At 41.7% G+C, this 16,588-nt stretch overlaps 1 protein-coding gene across 5 annotated transcripts in view; it reads left to right on the forward strand.

The window, feature by feature from the left end:
- Nucleotides 1-16,588, forward strand: part of CDHR1 (cadherin related family member 1) — a 49,883-nt gene that overhangs the window by 17,265 nt on the left and 16,030 nt on the right. For all 5 annotated transcript variants that reach the window (XR_008450657.1, XM_054071399.1, XM_054071395.1 and 2 more), the window contains 6 exons: nt 1,169-1,285; nt 2,962-3,105; nt 5,951-6,029; nt 8,924-9,024; nt 10,776-10,979; nt 13,839-13,991. Coding sequence is in view for 4 of the 5 variants with exons in the window: in XM_054071399.1 (XP_053927374.1) it covers nt 1,169-1,285; nt 2,962-3,105; nt 5,951-6,029; nt 8,924-9,024; nt 10,776-10,979; nt 13,839-13,991 (798 nt within the window). In the remaining variant the exon portion in view is untranslated. The remainder of the gene's footprint in view (nt 1-1,168; nt 1,286-2,961; nt 3,106-5,950; nt 6,030-8,923; nt 9,025-10,775; nt 10,980-13,838; nt 13,992-16,588) is intronic.

Here is a 16,588-nt window from a genome sequence, read left to right on the forward strand (position 1 = left end):
CTGTATTTAAAGCTGAACTTCTGCATTACAGACTTCCTGAGTGCCAAAAGGGCAACTTTTTGCATTATATCCCTCAAATTCCTTCTTTTTACAAGTAACTTCATCCAGATTAGCTGCAGTTCCCCTTATTCAAGAGGCAACAACAACAACAAAAATTAAACCCCACAACTAGCTTGTTGCAATATTTATTTTGGATACAAATATGGAAACAAGTTGGAAAATACTTATATAGCAATGAAGCTAATCTTGTTAAGAGCTTGGACATACTGTGAAAGGACCCTTTGAGTACGTTGTTGAAATTTTGCTTTGATTTCACCAATTCTTATCCATTTAAACTAGAATATATGCAGGATTCAGTTTTGCACAGGGCTTTTTCCAGTAAGCTGATAGACTACGAAGCCAAGGAACTGCAATTTCCAACTCTTGTGTGTAGTTGATCTATTTGTGTGGCAAAAAAGTTACTGAATACATGTATCCAATCTCTGGGAATTCTCAAGTTGCACAGAAAAAAGTTCCTCTCCAAAAGACTGATGTAAGCAGGTGGTAACAAGGCCAAGATTATCTAACAGTCACCATTTTATATGGATACCCAAATGGAGGTGCATATATATATATATATATATATATATATATATATTATCTCAAGTCCAGAAAAATGGAGGGAAACATATTTTTAGGCCTTTTTGGAACTTGGATGTCTTTTAGGTTTTATTTGTATATTACAAAAATCGCCAAAACATCCCTCTATTGGCCATAATCTATGCTTGCAAACTTCCTACTTTTTTTAAAGCCAGTAGAACTGTGAAACACTAAGGGATAACACCTTTTTTCGTCTTCCTTTTTCCCTTGTCTTTTTTTCTCTTAAGTTTTCCTGCCTCCTTCCATGAGATGAACTGCGTTAACCAAAGTTTTCACAATGAAATACTAAAAGATTAAAAAATTCTACATTGAAGATAACTGATTTATTCTGAATAATGAGAGACTCTTGGTTGGTTCATGAATTGTTCATAAACACACAGAGGTGAAATTCATCAAATACATTATTCACCTAAACCGTATTATTATTCTAGTCTTTTCCCTTAGCGGATGAAATAAGAGATGAATCCCTACGGCAATCTTATTTCCATACCTGTAATATCTCGCTGTTTCTTCTTTTCTTTTCTTCCAGAACATCCATGCTAATAAGTTTACAATAGACCGTCACAGCGGTGTCCTGCGCATCAAAACAGGGGTCACCCTGGACTATGAGAAATCAAGAACACATTTTGTCGTTGTTGTAGCCAAGGTATTAAACTTTTATCTGAAACTAGAGGAGGTAGGGTGTTTAATTTGAGTAGGACTGATGAGTTTGAATACAAGCATGACTTAGAGGGTTGCTGAAACCTGAAGCATAACTTTAAGGCAGCAGAGTGACTCCCTCTGTTACACCTCGAAGTGTGGAGGGTAACATGGAAAAGTGAGGGAGGAAAGGAGACTGTTGTCTGCGGATGAATAACATCTGGAGGCATTTAGGAGTGGGTTTCCCACATTTAACTCAGGCCTCAGCACCAGGGCAGCAGGGTCAACTGCAGAAGGTCATTCGTGTGGTTAGGGAGTCACCTAGGAATGAGGGGTTGATATATGCAGCCCTGGCTTCAAGAAGTACCAGGCTTTGAGGAAATGCAGGTGCCCAGGGCTTCCTTATGCTGCCTATGGCATGGCACTACTGTGACAAGGGCAAAGCCTTGGCAGGCAGGCAGTGCGGGTCGTGGTCATTAGCCGCAGTAAGGCACGGGGCACAGCGGGACCCAGCGCAGCACGAGTGCCAGACTTCTTCTCTGGAAATATCTCTGGACCTGTCTTTCTTTCAGCTTTATGCTGCCTTGTGGCAGGAGCTTATTCAAATCCTGCAAATATTGCTGCACATCCCTTCTTGCCACTGTCGTTCTTGGCAGTGCTGTGCCTGTGGCATGGCTGAGGATTCATAACAGCCATTAAAAGTTTATGGATTCGGAAGTAAAGTCTCCAGGATCCCACAGGAACCTGTCACAAAGACAGACTCTCATGGGTGGAAAGAGGACAATTTTGCTGCTACTTATGGGGACTTAGAGTTTCTCTTGTTTTATGAAAAATGTATGGATCTTTTTATGTATTTATTTAACCAGGGTTCATTTGAGGAGAAGTAACAAATTTGGTTTAAACGCTGCCTTTGGGACAGCAAGAAGGAAAAAACTGAGCATATCTTTTTCAAAAGATTGAATGTTTAGAATTGGTACAGCAGACATGCTGAACAATATACACTCCTCTGCACCAGTGCTGACTACTGACCTTCCATTGCTCTGAGACGGAGGGTGTTAAAAGCTTCTGAAATTGCGAGTCATCTTTCTAATTGGCTCTGCTGTATCTGTAGAATGGAATTGATCGTAGTCAAGTCCCCAGAGTCTGTTTATATACACTGTGGCTATCTTAACAGTTCTTGGCTGCACAGCTCCTCCTTGTTTTCACTCTGTCACATAAGAGTCCCTGGGAGACTTTGATCGTGTGTACTATTTAATTTCCCCCTAGAAATGCACTACCTAGCTACTGTGCATTGTCTTGTGATTATGACGAGACTATATGTAGGATGAAAAGCTGTAGACCTTAGTTGCTAACTTTTTTGTATCAGTTTCTGGCATTCACTTTTCTCCCAAAATACTTGAATTTCCAGTTGCCTGTGTTGTTGATAAAAGATCGTGTAGGACTGCATATATTGCTACAACCACATTTAATATAAGAAATTATTTCTGAGGCACTGCAAGCTGTCTTCCTAATCAGACAGGGAGCAAAACAAATGGAAAAGAAAAGAGAATAGGGCAGCAGAGATGAATCTGTGCGTTGAGATAGAGAAGGGATTCCTGGGACTGTGCTCGTGAGATGTAGGTGGTGCGTTAAGCTGATTTTCAGACGTGTTTCAGTAGAGGGATCTGATGACTTCTCTTTTAGGATGGTGGTGGGAAGCTCAGGGGAGACAACAAAGTGTTTTCAGCCACCACAACAGTTACTGTCAACGTGGAGGATGTTCAGGACACTCCTCCCATGTTCATCGGGACTCCCTACTATGGATATGTCTATGAGGACACACTTGCAGTAAGTACTGGTTTTCACCTATAAAGCAACAAGTGCATCTCAGTTAAGATGGCTCTGTGATTTCTAGCACAGGCATTACTGGAAACTGGGACCTAAACTCTGATTTGACTCCTGGGTGAAATGAGTGACAAAATCTCAGACTTGTTCCTATTAACATCCATTGCAAATTTGTGATGCAAGTCTTCCTGATGTTGTTGTTAAAGTCAAAAAGGACTCTGCCCATTTATGTTGGTCTAAGCCCATACAGTGACTAAGAGCTCTTCTGTAGCTGAGACCTGCAAAGGCACTTGGCTGAAAGCTTAAGCACGTTGCCAGTTAGCTCACCTGAACACATCATGCTAGAAGCCTTTGTTTGTTTCTGTGCTGTGTGATGTCATGGTACTGCTATTTTCTATCTGATCAGTCTGGTACCAACAGCTGACTGTGCAAGGTATGGGCCGAATTCGTGCCCAAATACTCTAGACTCTTTGTGTTGCCCCACTGGCATCCCCTGGGGAGAAACAATCCTGACATCCCCGAAATGCAGAATACTTTCTGCAGAAAGGCAGAATTGGCTAGGAAGTCCTCGCATTCCTAAAACCCACCAGATTGTTAAGCGAGCAGGGACATACTTAGGGGAACCACTTACAAATGGGGACACTGCATTTGTCAGCATGTCTCTGCTGCTGAAGATACCACTTCATATCTAACATGGATGCAGAATCCAAGAAGTACACTGAGCTCCTGGCTGTGCCATCACTTCAGGAATGTCTAATACAGATTTGTTTAAAAGGGAATATACAGCTTAGGAGATTAGTTTATTATATCCACCATAATGCTTTCAACCACATATTATTCTTGAAGCTGCAAACTAGTGAGTTTGCTCTATATCTAAGCAGTGGCATTATACTATCTATGGATCAACTTTCACTCTGATTAATAAGTTTTATTTAAAATTTTCTTCATCCATAGGACAAGAAATAATATCTACTCATGAAATTACCCAACATTAGACTATTGATCTCTTTGGCAGTGTGATTGCATGCTGTTCAGCTGATCTTCCCTTGAATTTCAGGAAAGAGGGTGTCTTTGCTTTCTGTCCAGAACTCCAGTGTACACTGCAGCCCTTGCGTGGCTGCATAATGCAGTTCAGTGCATAGGCTGTTATATTTCAGCTTGTGTACTTTGCAGATGTTTGGAGTGAATGATGTTATGTATACCAATTTATTCTGCATAGTTACATATACATCTTGAAATAACTATTAGGTGCACACAGGAGTTAGTGTTTACCATGGAAATGGGAGTCAATAAAAGTTAATTACATCCAGCCTGAGCTCATAACTTACACCATTATGGTATTATAATGATGGAAGCACAAACTGGTCCTTCCCAGTGTGGGTTTTACTCTTCAAATGAATTCCACAGAGACAGAGGCACTAGCTGATTTTAGTGTTGTTTACGTGTTTGGTGTTAATTTTGTAAACTTTCTTCTTTTCTCCTTGGTGAGTTGTCAGGATTTACAAGTACTCTGTCACCTTCAAAGGGACTGCGCTGCATTTTGCCCAGTAGGCAGATTTTATTGCAGCTTCCGCCATAAATGATCATAAAGACAGTTCTATATTTCCAGTTGCTCTAACAGAACCTTGCTTTTGTCTGAAAAATTCACTCAAGTGTTGTCAGAAAAATGTTCCTTGTTGCCATTTGTGATTAACTGACAGTTACTTCAACATTCCTCATTTTCCCAGCCCCCAAACAGTAAGAGAGGCCTAAATCACATAGCTCATTGCCACTCGGGTGAGCATTTTAATGCTGACAGTCATCATCCTTCTGAGTTGATAGGAGCAGTCACACAAGTAAATTGTCGCCAGAACACGAGGTCTGTACATATGGCCCACAGCCCTGTTATTTGCACAGAAAGAAAGACAGTGAATGTTTAAGGACAGTTAAATCACCATTGTTTTCATCACAATTTTATGCCCTAAATGTTCTGTGCGCCCAGTTTCTTTCTGTTCCCATGTTTTCTTTCACTGCCTCTCCAAACCTAATCATGCAGGACAAAAACGACCTGGTAATTCCTCAGCAGCTGCCCATGTCTCAGCATACCATGTGGTCATGGGGCGCTCAGTGATGCCAAGAGCCCGTGCAGTAGCTACCAGAGGGCATCTTGGTAGTGACCCTAGCTAACCTCAGGTCTCAGATTGCTTACTCCAAATCTTTTGTTCAAGTCCATGGCTCAAGAGCAGTGTTTCTGGCCATAGCTTCCAACTGCTCCTGGAACTAGGCCACCCCTGGGGCTGAGGCACCCACGGCCACGTGGGCTCTGCAGCCATTCCATACCTCTGCCACCAGCACTGCCGCAGCAGTAGCTACAGGGCAGCCCATGGGGAGCAGTGCAGTGCTCCCACTGCTTCTCTGCTGCTCATCCGAAGCTGAGTTGGAAAAAAGGACAAGAGGGCAGGGCACCTGGCAGGCTGTCGCTGGTCTCTTGGCAGGCACAGAGCGAGTACTGAGGTGTCAGTTCCACAGGGAGTGGGCAGCAGCAGGGGTGTCCCCACTCTGTATGGAGGTACAGCGCACAGGCTGCAAAGCACCTGGGGACAGCTAAAACTGTTGGTGTAGGAACAACATGGAGTTGGTCTAAGGAGTAGCGTTCAGTTCCTGCTCTGCAAAGCCAAGCATTAAGTCTTTTTCTGGCTGGGAGTCAAAGGCTTTTGCTGTGTTCCCCGTACAGCGCAAGCAGAACTACCCACACTTTCCCCAACACCTCACTGCAGAAAGGCTTAAAGTTCAGTTTATTAATACGCAGTTTCAATTTCGCTGCCTTTTGATCTCAGCACACAAACTGCAATTTCCCATTTCTTCCCAGGGCTCTGAGGTCCTCACTGTTGTTGCTCTTGATGGAGACAGAGGAAAGCCTAACAGTATTCATTACTGCATCGTGAACGGTGAGTAAACGTGTCTGGCATGAATTCTGAAGGACAGTCGAAACTACATCTGACATTAAATTAGAATGGGATGTGCTAGAGTTTAATAAATCTGAGACAAACTCATGAAATGATGTCAGGTACCTCAAACAACTTGAGGGCCCTGTCTACCAGAGAACAGCCAAGATACAATTCACTGAGTTTTAGTATCTGCTTCACAGAACCATGCTTTGAGTTGTTAATGTTGCTGATTTGTTAGGCATGAGTAGCCTGCTTGTCATTTCAGAAGGCGTAAAGGGAGATGCATTCACTGCTACTCTGTCTGAATCTCTGTCTTTTTAGTGGGAGTGACAGAATGCATTGGAAGACCCAGACATGGTATTTAGAGAGGTATTTTTATTAACATTGTGATTAAAATGACTAAACGGTCAAACCTCTGGTTTCTTGCAAGAAATGCTATTTACTAGTGAAGAGAGACTGGCTATACACTGCACTGGAAGAAATTAGATGTTATCAGAAGATGGATGTTTTTCATCAGCTATTCTGAGGGTGTCTGTCACACATCTTTTAATAGCACAAATGTGAGACTGAACCGAATTGATGATTCATTAGCTGATGAAGTCAACAACTTTGCTCAACTAAACTCCAAGCTACAAGTTTAGTTCTGTTAGGTTCTCTCTTACTGCAAAACAAGACTTCCATGGCAACTGGTCACCCCAGTTCCCAGAGTGTGAGAGATCCCAAAATTTAGTAAGAGAAATCTGAGTGGTAGTTGCAGAGCTATGCAATAAGTTCTTCATTGTGTTACATGATCTAATATCAACGTCTAGAGAAGATGGAGAGGGTTGCAACTGAGGTTTTGCCTTGATGTGGGATAGGACCTATGCTGAGATTTCTTCTTCTCGAGGCAAGAGTATAGATACAAGAAGGTAAAAGGAAACTAGAAATGTTGAGGAAAAAATGTTGCAGAAGAGCATAGATGGAAAATGAGGGAAGATAAAAAAAAAAAAAGGCAGAGAATGAGGAGAATTAAAAACAAGTGGGATGAAAATGCACTAGACAAGGGAGAACATGAGGAAGAAAAATGAATGAAGGCAAAAGAAACAGGGAAAATGCCAAAGGGAAATACAGTTAATGAGGGAAGATGCAAGATTTGCAGAGAAAACAGAGGAGGACAAAAGAAGTGCTGTGGGATAAAAAAAGGGAAGAGTGGAAAATGGAGACAGAAAAGGATGACAGATAAGTAGTACAAAATATGAATTAATGGAGACCAAGCTTACTTCATGCACATTAGCAAAGGGTTTTGCTAGCATGAAATGGAAAAGAGAGGAAGGAATATGGATTTAGTGCATAAATAGTTAAAGAGATAGTGAACAACAGATTTATAACAGGTTTCTGCCCTTGCACTACAGACTGGGGCATTACTCTGGACAAGCCATTATTCCGATACCTGCAGACTGAATTGTCAAAGGGCAAGAAAATACTGACAGCAAATAGTGAGCTATTTATTCTTTATAAGCATTTTTTTATCCAAGGAGTGTGGGATAATTTTAGAAAACACTGCAATCTTCTATACATGCTGTACAAAGGAACACACATAAATACTCTGAGTTACCAATTTCCCTGTGATAACTAGACAATAACATGAAGTGTGGTGGCTTGAAACTGCTATTGACTTAAGATTCTTCTCAGTCAGAATCTACTTTCCAGGCCAATGGATCTTAATAACTGACCATTGTGAGTCAATATCTGTTCAGTGTTGTGTTTAGTGTACTTTAATGAAGTTGCAGTTATTGCAGGTATTAGCAAAACGAGATACTATTAGATGGTTTAAAAAGCAGCAATGGAATTGAATTAGAGAAAAAAAAAATGACTGGGCTTTAAGGTCATCATCCTTTACTTCTGAAGGCTTGTTCTCCTTCACTGTAAGGGTTTTCTCCTCTCTTCCTTCCAAAGGTAGACTCTGCCACAATGTGTAGATTGTAGCCAAGACCATGCATGAGGTAGTATGCAGGGATGTCTGTAGCCCCTCGGCAGAGGAGGGCAGGGCCCCGTGGGCTGCCAGCTAGTACCCTCCCTGGGTAGGAGCCTGCCTTTGGCCATGATGGCGAGATGGATGCACGCACTGTAATGCCTCTCTGCAAGCTGGCATTTGCCTCAGCACAAATTCAACAAGTTCTTATGTGGCTGCAGCCCTGTAGCTGATCTTCTGTTCAGAGTAATGAAGTTAATTTGGTGGTAGCAAAGTCAGCCTGCATCCCTGTCCTGTCTGTGTCAGACTCTGCCTCAAACAAAAAGCCCCAGATCCTCCAAAATCCGTTTTTTTTCATTCAGGACAGCCTTGCAAGAGGCTGAGAGCCTTTTAACAACTGAATGTGGCCAAAAGATGCCTTTTCAGAAATGCTGTCTGCAGAAAGAGTGACTATGTTTCTTTCAGACGGATTGTCAGAATTCTCCACTTGGCTGATATTAGTGAGAGAAATGTTCTTGTTTCTTGGAGACTTAATTATGCGTTTGCTAATTAAAATGAGGAATGCCTATTTTTGTTGAAACCGGTGTGTAAAGAAGACAGCTTAATAGAAATAAATACCGAATTTGCATGCCTGGTTTCTGAGGCTTGAAGGGACCCTGACCGGGGTGGGAAGAGGAAAGTGCGTGCAGATGCCCATAGGGGGCAAAGCTCCACTGAGCTGTTCTTAGGGGAGAAAACCCTTTTTGGGCCTCATCTGTGTTTTCATCGCATGGTGACCAGCCATAGCAATGCTTCAGTTTTGAATAGCAGTTTCATGTCTACTCATAGATATGGATAGACATATGGGCAAAGATGTGCTTAATGAAGTATATGGTTGATTGCTCATGCTTGTTCAGAGAAAGGAAGTGTGACGTGTAACTCGAGGATCTTGGTTTTATTGCAGGCAGTGAAGGTTCATTTGAAATCAACAACACAACTGGAGCCATTTCTGTTATAAAGAGCCCAAATCAGCTCAAGAAAGAAGTGTACGAACTAAAAGTTCAGGTATGCTCTGTGGCCACTGGAAGATTGTTGTTTTTAAATGCCGTGAGTAAGCATGATTGTCTGAAATAGCTCAATTTATAGCTGATTTTACCTGGTTTAGAAATTACCTCCCATATTTGAGCAGAGTGCCAGATAGTAGGCAACAGAACAAACTGCTTTTGTTCCTTAGGGTATTTTGCACTTCAAATTACTTCATTCAAATGAAGTCATCTTGTCCTAATTTCATCTGTGAGTCTAGAGTACCAACATACTTTACAGTGTTAGATAACTATTCTCTGTGTTTTCAGATTGTATTGCCAAACTGGGAATTAACGTTTTATAACCTCTATGTGATGAGATGGGTAACTGTCAAATCTATGATTATTAACCCTGGGGTTAAGTTGTGTGATGTCATACCAGCATCCGCTCCTGAAGCACTGATCAGCCAGTACAAATACAGGCTGGCACCTTGATGAATTAACATGCTGATGAGCTAGTATCAGTGTGGCAGGCTGCGTTATTTTAAGCAGTTGCTAAAGACCATGATTTTAAAAATGTAGAGTGAAATGAAGAGTGTATCAGTTTTCTTCAGCAAATGCATATTACGACCTTGAGAGTCTGTAATGGTAAGGATAGTATCGTCTAAAGGCAGCTTGGAGGCCTTGCATACTGCCTGAACCAGTGTAGCAGCCTCAAGGACACTTGCTTGCTAGTGGGCTCAAACATCTTGCTGAACCTAGGAGAATGCAGAGTTCCCTTTGTTCGAGTTAAACTCAGGCTACTTTTCATCTCCTAATCTCTCTTGTTTACTGCAGTGCGCTAGCACTTCCCAGACACAGGATTAGTTAAGCTCTTTCAAGCTTTTCTGGTCACCTAATTATATCTGTGGTGACCAGGCTACAAATCTCGCTGAGGAACAAAAAGTGTGTTATACTACCCAGTGCAGGTAGTGACAGGCACCTAGGTTACTAGATTAGCAGCTTCAGAGAAATTTAACAGTCTAATGTGTTTGGTGTTGAGCCCTTTGCACAAAAAGTGTGTTAGAGATAGCTATTTTGTTATAAAAACATCAGCCGGAATTTCTGTCCTGACTAAAGAAAAGTTTTAGGTTCAATCCAGTGACTCAGGATGAATGTTGGGATTGTTGAAACCCAGACAGATTTGATCTTTCAGTTCAGGAAAATGCCAGCTAGGTTTGCTGACCAAACTATACCCCGCTTCAATTAAACTTATCTAGATAGCAAAGCGGAATTGTAAATCAGAGACTAAATCACAAAAAAAAAAAAAAAGTGTGTCATTTTTCTTTTTCAAATATTTGCCTAAATACTGCAAGTAAAGTTTTTCTTGCAGAGCTTTCAAGTCTGCAGTCCTTGCAGCAATGTGAAAATCAGCTACCTGTGGTACCATGGCAAATGTAAAGATTGTCTTCTTTCCCTATTCAATCAACATTTTAGGGAAGCAATTACCTTGCCTCTATTATATTACCTGCCTTTAGAGAACTGTTTCACCTAGGGTGAGGCACTAAGCTAACAAAATGAGGAGGAGATTTTTTTTCATTGGGTCTTTGCTGGGACTGGTTTATTACCATAATCTTCTAATCATCATAAATTTCAGTGTGAAATGGACTGAGATTTCTGGAGAAATGAAAGGTTGTTAATCTTCATACAAGTTGGTATGTTAGGGTGATTTGTATATGCAGACCAACACTTGATGTGGAACTGAGGAAAGAGGGTATTCTCTCACCGTTACTCTCTCTCTCCTGCCTGCTGCAGGCATCGGAAGTCAGTCAGGAAGGGGACATCTCAGTTTATGCTTTTGCAATGGTGACTATACGGGTCGTTGACCTCAACAACCACCCACCAACATTCTATGGAGAAAATGGTCCCCAGAACAGATTTGAACTAACCATGTACGAGCATCCTCCAGAGGGTGAAATCTTGAGGGGATTGAAGATTACAGTCAATGATTCAGATCAGGTAAGTGGAAACTATGTGGACTTTCAATTTTCCTGCCTCATTTTCCCAAAGACTAGAAAGAGCTGTCAGATGGAGAAATGTCATTTTAGGAACTCAGCTATTTCACCTGCATTCCTCAAATTCCTCAAAAGACCTAGAAGAATACTTGGTCTGCCATATACTGCTATGTTGGTGAGAAGGATGGTCCTAAAGCTGCAGTGCAGTTCTTGTGGCAACTGAAGTTGAATGGTCCTTATGAACAACCCCGAACTGCAGGTTACTTTCAGTTGTTGTCAGTGTAGTGTCTGAGAATGCGCTCCCTTTGGATATTTACTTAAAGCTTCCAGTCCCTTCAAGTGCAATTGCTGTCTGTAGTTCTCAGCCCCTGCTGGAAACAGTATAGTCTTGTACATTGGTTTTATTACAATGTATTATCCTTTTGGCCCTTATGTTACAGCGAGAGTTTGTAATGTGCGCTTTTCTAAATCTTTCCCATTGGAGTGATATTTTTAGGTAATCTTAAAAATTACGCCAAACTAACTCTAACCAGATAAAGGAAAAGGAAAGAAGACTCCATCCATCTCAGCCTGCTATCTAACAGACCTGTGATGCCTGTAGATACTATGGTGATGGTTGCTATAGGGATCCCGAAACTAAATACTATATGAATGGCATCCATCTGAGTTAGCCCGAGGTTATGTAGTGACAAGAGATAAGCTTAATGCATCTGAGAACTGTGTTACTATTGGAAAGAGTGCACTTATATAACTGTGCTCCATATTGTGCTGTTTTGACTGTATTGTACTCTATCAAACCCACTAGCTTCTTCCCCCTCCCTCCTGCTGCTCTGCAGCAAGCAGACAAATGACTGCTTTCAAAGCAGTGCTACGTCTATCCTGCTATTGCCACAGAGGGGGTTGCTGCAGAAGGAAAGAAACAAAACTCATCTCTTCTACTTAGAGGCAAAATATATACGTGTCATATGAAGTCTGACAAAATATTCAAGCTGCAAGTTAGTTTATAAAATAAGCAGAAAATATTGCTAAATACACTGTATAGATTTCTCAAGAAGCTTCCTAGTGCAATGTAAGACATTACTCTAAGGGCATTAGGTTGCTTTTATTTTAAGGCAGAGATTGCAGTATTTTCCATTCTGTACAAGAGGAGTACATAGAGGAGAAAAATAAATATATGTCTGTTTCTGTCACAGCTATTAGTGAATTTTTCTCAGGGGGTGGTGGGGTGGTGATGCTACAGGAGGAGGAAGCTGTGGGCAAGATCTCTTTTAGGCCTACAGTTTGATGGAAATGCCGTCTTTACTGCAAGAACATTTAGAAATTTCTCCCTCAGCCCTGTTCATCCAACAGACAGCTTAGCGCTCAGTGCAGTTATTCCTTCAGTCAATCTTGTGTCCCATGACTACTTGGAGACATACAGCAGCATGGCTTGCTCAGAACAGGTCTGGATTTGGTGGACATCACTGTCAGAAATCACTCAGTCAGTGGAGTGAGATAGCTCTCTCCCCATCCCTCCAGTCATGTACAGTCCCATGTGCAAAGGACTTTGTGTGGTGGTCTACTTTGTCAGGTGGTCCACTTTCCCCATCAGCCCTATTTTCCATAGTGTAGCACCTCTGACTTTGTGTGTTTGGCTTTACCACCCAGCAGAAGAGAGCCTGCTGTTGTCTGTGTCATGGTGGAGGCTTGAATGGCCAAATAACGCAGACCACTGAGGTTGGATCCAAGATTGTTCTCATTCCCTTGGGGGAACTACTGCTGAATACTTTTGACTTGAGCTAAGGTTGCAGCAAGAAATGTTCATAACAAGTCCTCCAGGGATGCAGCTGAAAGTGCAGTTATCATGTTTGAAAGTGATTGTTAGAAATTCTTCATCTCAAGATTTGTGCTGAGGGGAGAACATGGGACCAGCCAGGCAGGGAATTTGGCAGGTTGTCACAGTGCAACTCTGACATTGTTTCAAAAACTGATGAACTCAGAGAGCTGGTTAAATGGGCTTAGCCCGTTTTCATGGTAAGGCAGAAATATGAGAATCCTTATTTAATCCTTTCTGTTCCACGCTCCAGTTTCGTTTAAAAGAATTGGTCTGTCCATCTGGCTCTGGCTTACTCTTCCCAGCTTGCATACAAGTGGTGGTAACCTCCTAAATATTGCTACGTCCCATGTGTTCTCTGGCTAGAAGGTTTATCTATATTATGGGAATTGGCTTCTCGCTTCACCTGGAGCTCTCAAACACATGTCATATTTTATCTTGCACAAGTGGAACTCCTCTCTCTTCCCACGTGCACCAACTTCCAAGCAGTTAGTGGCTGTAACTCTGGGCTAGCTTAACGCAGTCAGTTGAAACAATGGAGTACCATCTCTGTTTGGAAATTACAGATCTTTGTCTCTCTGCATCATCATGCCAGGTTGGGTTTTGAGGGCCGCATTGTTCTGACTCGGGCGCTTCAGTTGTCTTTCCTTGGCGGGAAGCAGGAGGAGGCAGGACTTGCCTGCTAATGTACACATGGTGTCATTTCTGTCACCTGTACCAGCTTACAGTGTGTGGCACGAAGCCCAAGGCTGCTTGCCACAAGAGTCCCTCTCTTAGCCAGTCCTGCTGCAGGGTTTTTCCATTATGACTGAAAGAATAATCAAGCTTGTCAATCTGTTTTAAGAAAAGCTGTGTCCATCTTGTGACTAGGGATGGAGGGATTATATAACTAAGCTTCTTAGCAGTGTCTTGCCCAGGGGAGGGAGAGCAGAGGGCTCTAAGCAGTAAGACTCATTCTAATTTTATGCAGTAAGAAGAAACAGAGCCAATCTAGCCTGCAAGAAATGCACCATTCACTGAAAACAATACCATATCTGCTTTTATTCACAGGGAGCCAATGCTAAATTCAACCTCCGTCTTGTTGGACCTGGTGGCATCTTCCGGGTGGTTCCCCAAACTGTGCTGAATGAGGCTCAGGTTACAATAATAGTGGAAAATTCTGCTGCTATTGACTATGAAAAATTCAAGGTCTTAACGTTCAAGGTAGATCTTCTTTCTCGGTCCTCTTTGCCTGTGCATATGATGTGTGTATGATGGCTTATGTATCTGATGGGATTTAGCTGCTTAATCCCCCTGGAGCTGCATGATGTGTTATCAGTGACATCATATTCCATGTAAGGGAAAGTCATTTCTGCCCCTGGTTTATCAACTTCCAAAGGTTTAATGGATGTGCCTGCATCACTAATTTAGTCCAGTCAGTGCAAAACGTTGGGTATTATCTCCCTCTGTAGAAACTGCACATGTTGGTGGCTCAGAGTCATTCTAGACCACGCTCTAAGAATGTTATTTCTGTTCTTAGAATGATAAATTCACTGGATGAAATCCCTGTTTCTATGGAGCCAGAACTTTACCTGCTTAGTCCTAGGTAATTTGGTTCATGATCATGTTTTTGAATGCTGGCAGGCTGAACACCCCAGCTGATTGGGAGAGAATTTCCCAGATCTGCTCACTGCCTTTGTCAGACTGTGTCTGTCCATACGGCCTTTTGCAGGCTGACCTGAGGCACTCTCACAAGCGCTCCAAGCCAGCCTTACTAGAACTAGCTTTCATCCACCTTCCCTGATGGATTCATTGGCTCATCAACAAAATAATTGAGTAGTCTGTTTTTTTCTTAGCTGCCTCAAACAAAGCAAATTCCCAGAACTATCTAGCTGGATATTAACATATGCTAGTTTGGATTTTCTAGAGAAAGTGGCGTTTTTTTTCACAAGTTCCTGGATTTTGTCCTTAGCAAGTCATTTCACTGCATTATGCATCACGTCTCCTCTTGAAATGTTCCTTAGTCATTTTGAGCTTCATAGGTTATAGATGCTACAAAAATATGAGGCATCATTGCTGTATTAAAATGGAAGATTCTGAAAGGGCTATAAAGTAGTACCGAAACTAATTATAATAAGTGCACATTTATTCAGGTTAAACTATCAAAAGACCAGTGAAGAAGTTACACATGGCCTCCTTGTGAATACTAATAGAAATCAAAGTAGTTAACGTGATTGCCACGAACACTGAAAGAATTAATTACCAGGAAAAAAGGATATATATATTTTTAGCTTAAGTAGTTATTGACTTTTTTTTTTTGGATGAAATTATTTCTACTGGAGAAAAACCATAAGGCTTTGCTAAAGATGCGGAGCCTTTGTCTAGATTCCAAATGAAGAAGGTGCAGCTGGATGATAGGGGAGTAATATATAGCAGCAAATACTTTATAAAGACCTCATTGCCATCTCCATTTCTCTGAAAAGTTCAAATCACTTCCTATCCAGTTTTAGTTGCCAATGTGGTAATTCTGTTTAGAATTTTTGATGAAATATATTCTTATTTCTATTTTGCATGGATCCCATAGCAGCTTTGAGAAGCTATTTTCAGCGGGGGGTTGGGGGGGAAGAGGGGTGGCTGTAAGCACTGATCCATCTCCTCTGATTTGTGATTGAACAGTAAAATGCTAGAGAGGAATGAAAACTAATTTGACTGGGAGGTGCACTGAAAAACTACCTGAAGCAAAGTCTGCTAGAGAAAGTCTATCTTCCATTTAGGGCTGACTGTTAAATGTAGTTGGTAGTCAGAACCTCCTTCATTTTCAACTGTCCAAGAGCTAGAGTGGGTTTCCCAAGTTTTGGCAGCTCATACGCCTCCAGCCAGGCCTCTTAGATATCAAGTCCCTCTGCCACAGGAGCTAAATGTTGCTGTCCTGCCTTGTCACGGGGCTGACACACTTTGAGGGCCAAACCTCTCACCTCCACCTCCTTCACCTTGGAGTACATCCTGCCTTGACAGGAGCCTGAACCAACCCCTCTCATTCTGCAGACACTCACATCTCCTGAAACCCAGGACTAGATGAAGCTGCGATTATCTTCAGTTGCCCAAATCAAACTCTATTTTAAAAATTCACCTGCCACTTTTAACATTACATCTCAGTTTGCTTTTCTGGTACTTGCATTAATTGTTGATATGTAGCCCTAGTCCTGTGATGCAAAACAAACAGTACAGCTCTGCATAAGACATTGCAGGCAAGTAAGCTGACAAAAATCCCTCCCTGAAGGAAGATGTTGTCAGCATGTTGACATAGCTGGACTGTGGCTGCTAAAAGGAAAGGGAATAAAAAACAATTGTAGAAAATAAAGTCAAGATGCTAAGCCCTTGTAAAATATTCTAAGATGGGCTGATTCCATCAGCAAAGACTATTTCATTGCATATGTTATAATTTAGTTTTAACTCCACAGGCATGATAAGCAATAAGATTTTATCTCTGTGCTTCCTTAGGAGCTGAGATTTCTCATGAGCAGGTTTTTGCTGATGTTTGTATGATCACCCCTTCCAAAATTTCTTTTGCTGTAACACCATCCAAGAGTCCCAAACAGAAGAGTTAGCAAAGAGATGCAGTGACCAAACTCCCCTTTTGGAGCAGATGTGTCCTATAATTACAAGCAATCCTTCAAGATTAATTTATTCAAGCATCTTTTCACTGTTTATTTCCAGTTATTATAAATGTTTACACAGTAGGAACGGCTCCAGGAGATAACACCGAGATAGCCTTTTCCCTGTCTACTTAAACTGCTTCCCACCCTCTAGATGATACAAAC

The sequence above is a fragment of the Cuculus canorus genome, chromosome 7 (genome assembly GCF_017976375.1).
Source record: "Cuculus canorus isolate bCucCan1 chromosome 7, bCucCan1.pri, whole genome shotgun sequence".
NCBI classification, from domain to species: Eukaryota; Metazoa; Chordata; class Aves; order Cuculiformes; family Cuculidae; genus Cuculus; species Cuculus canorus.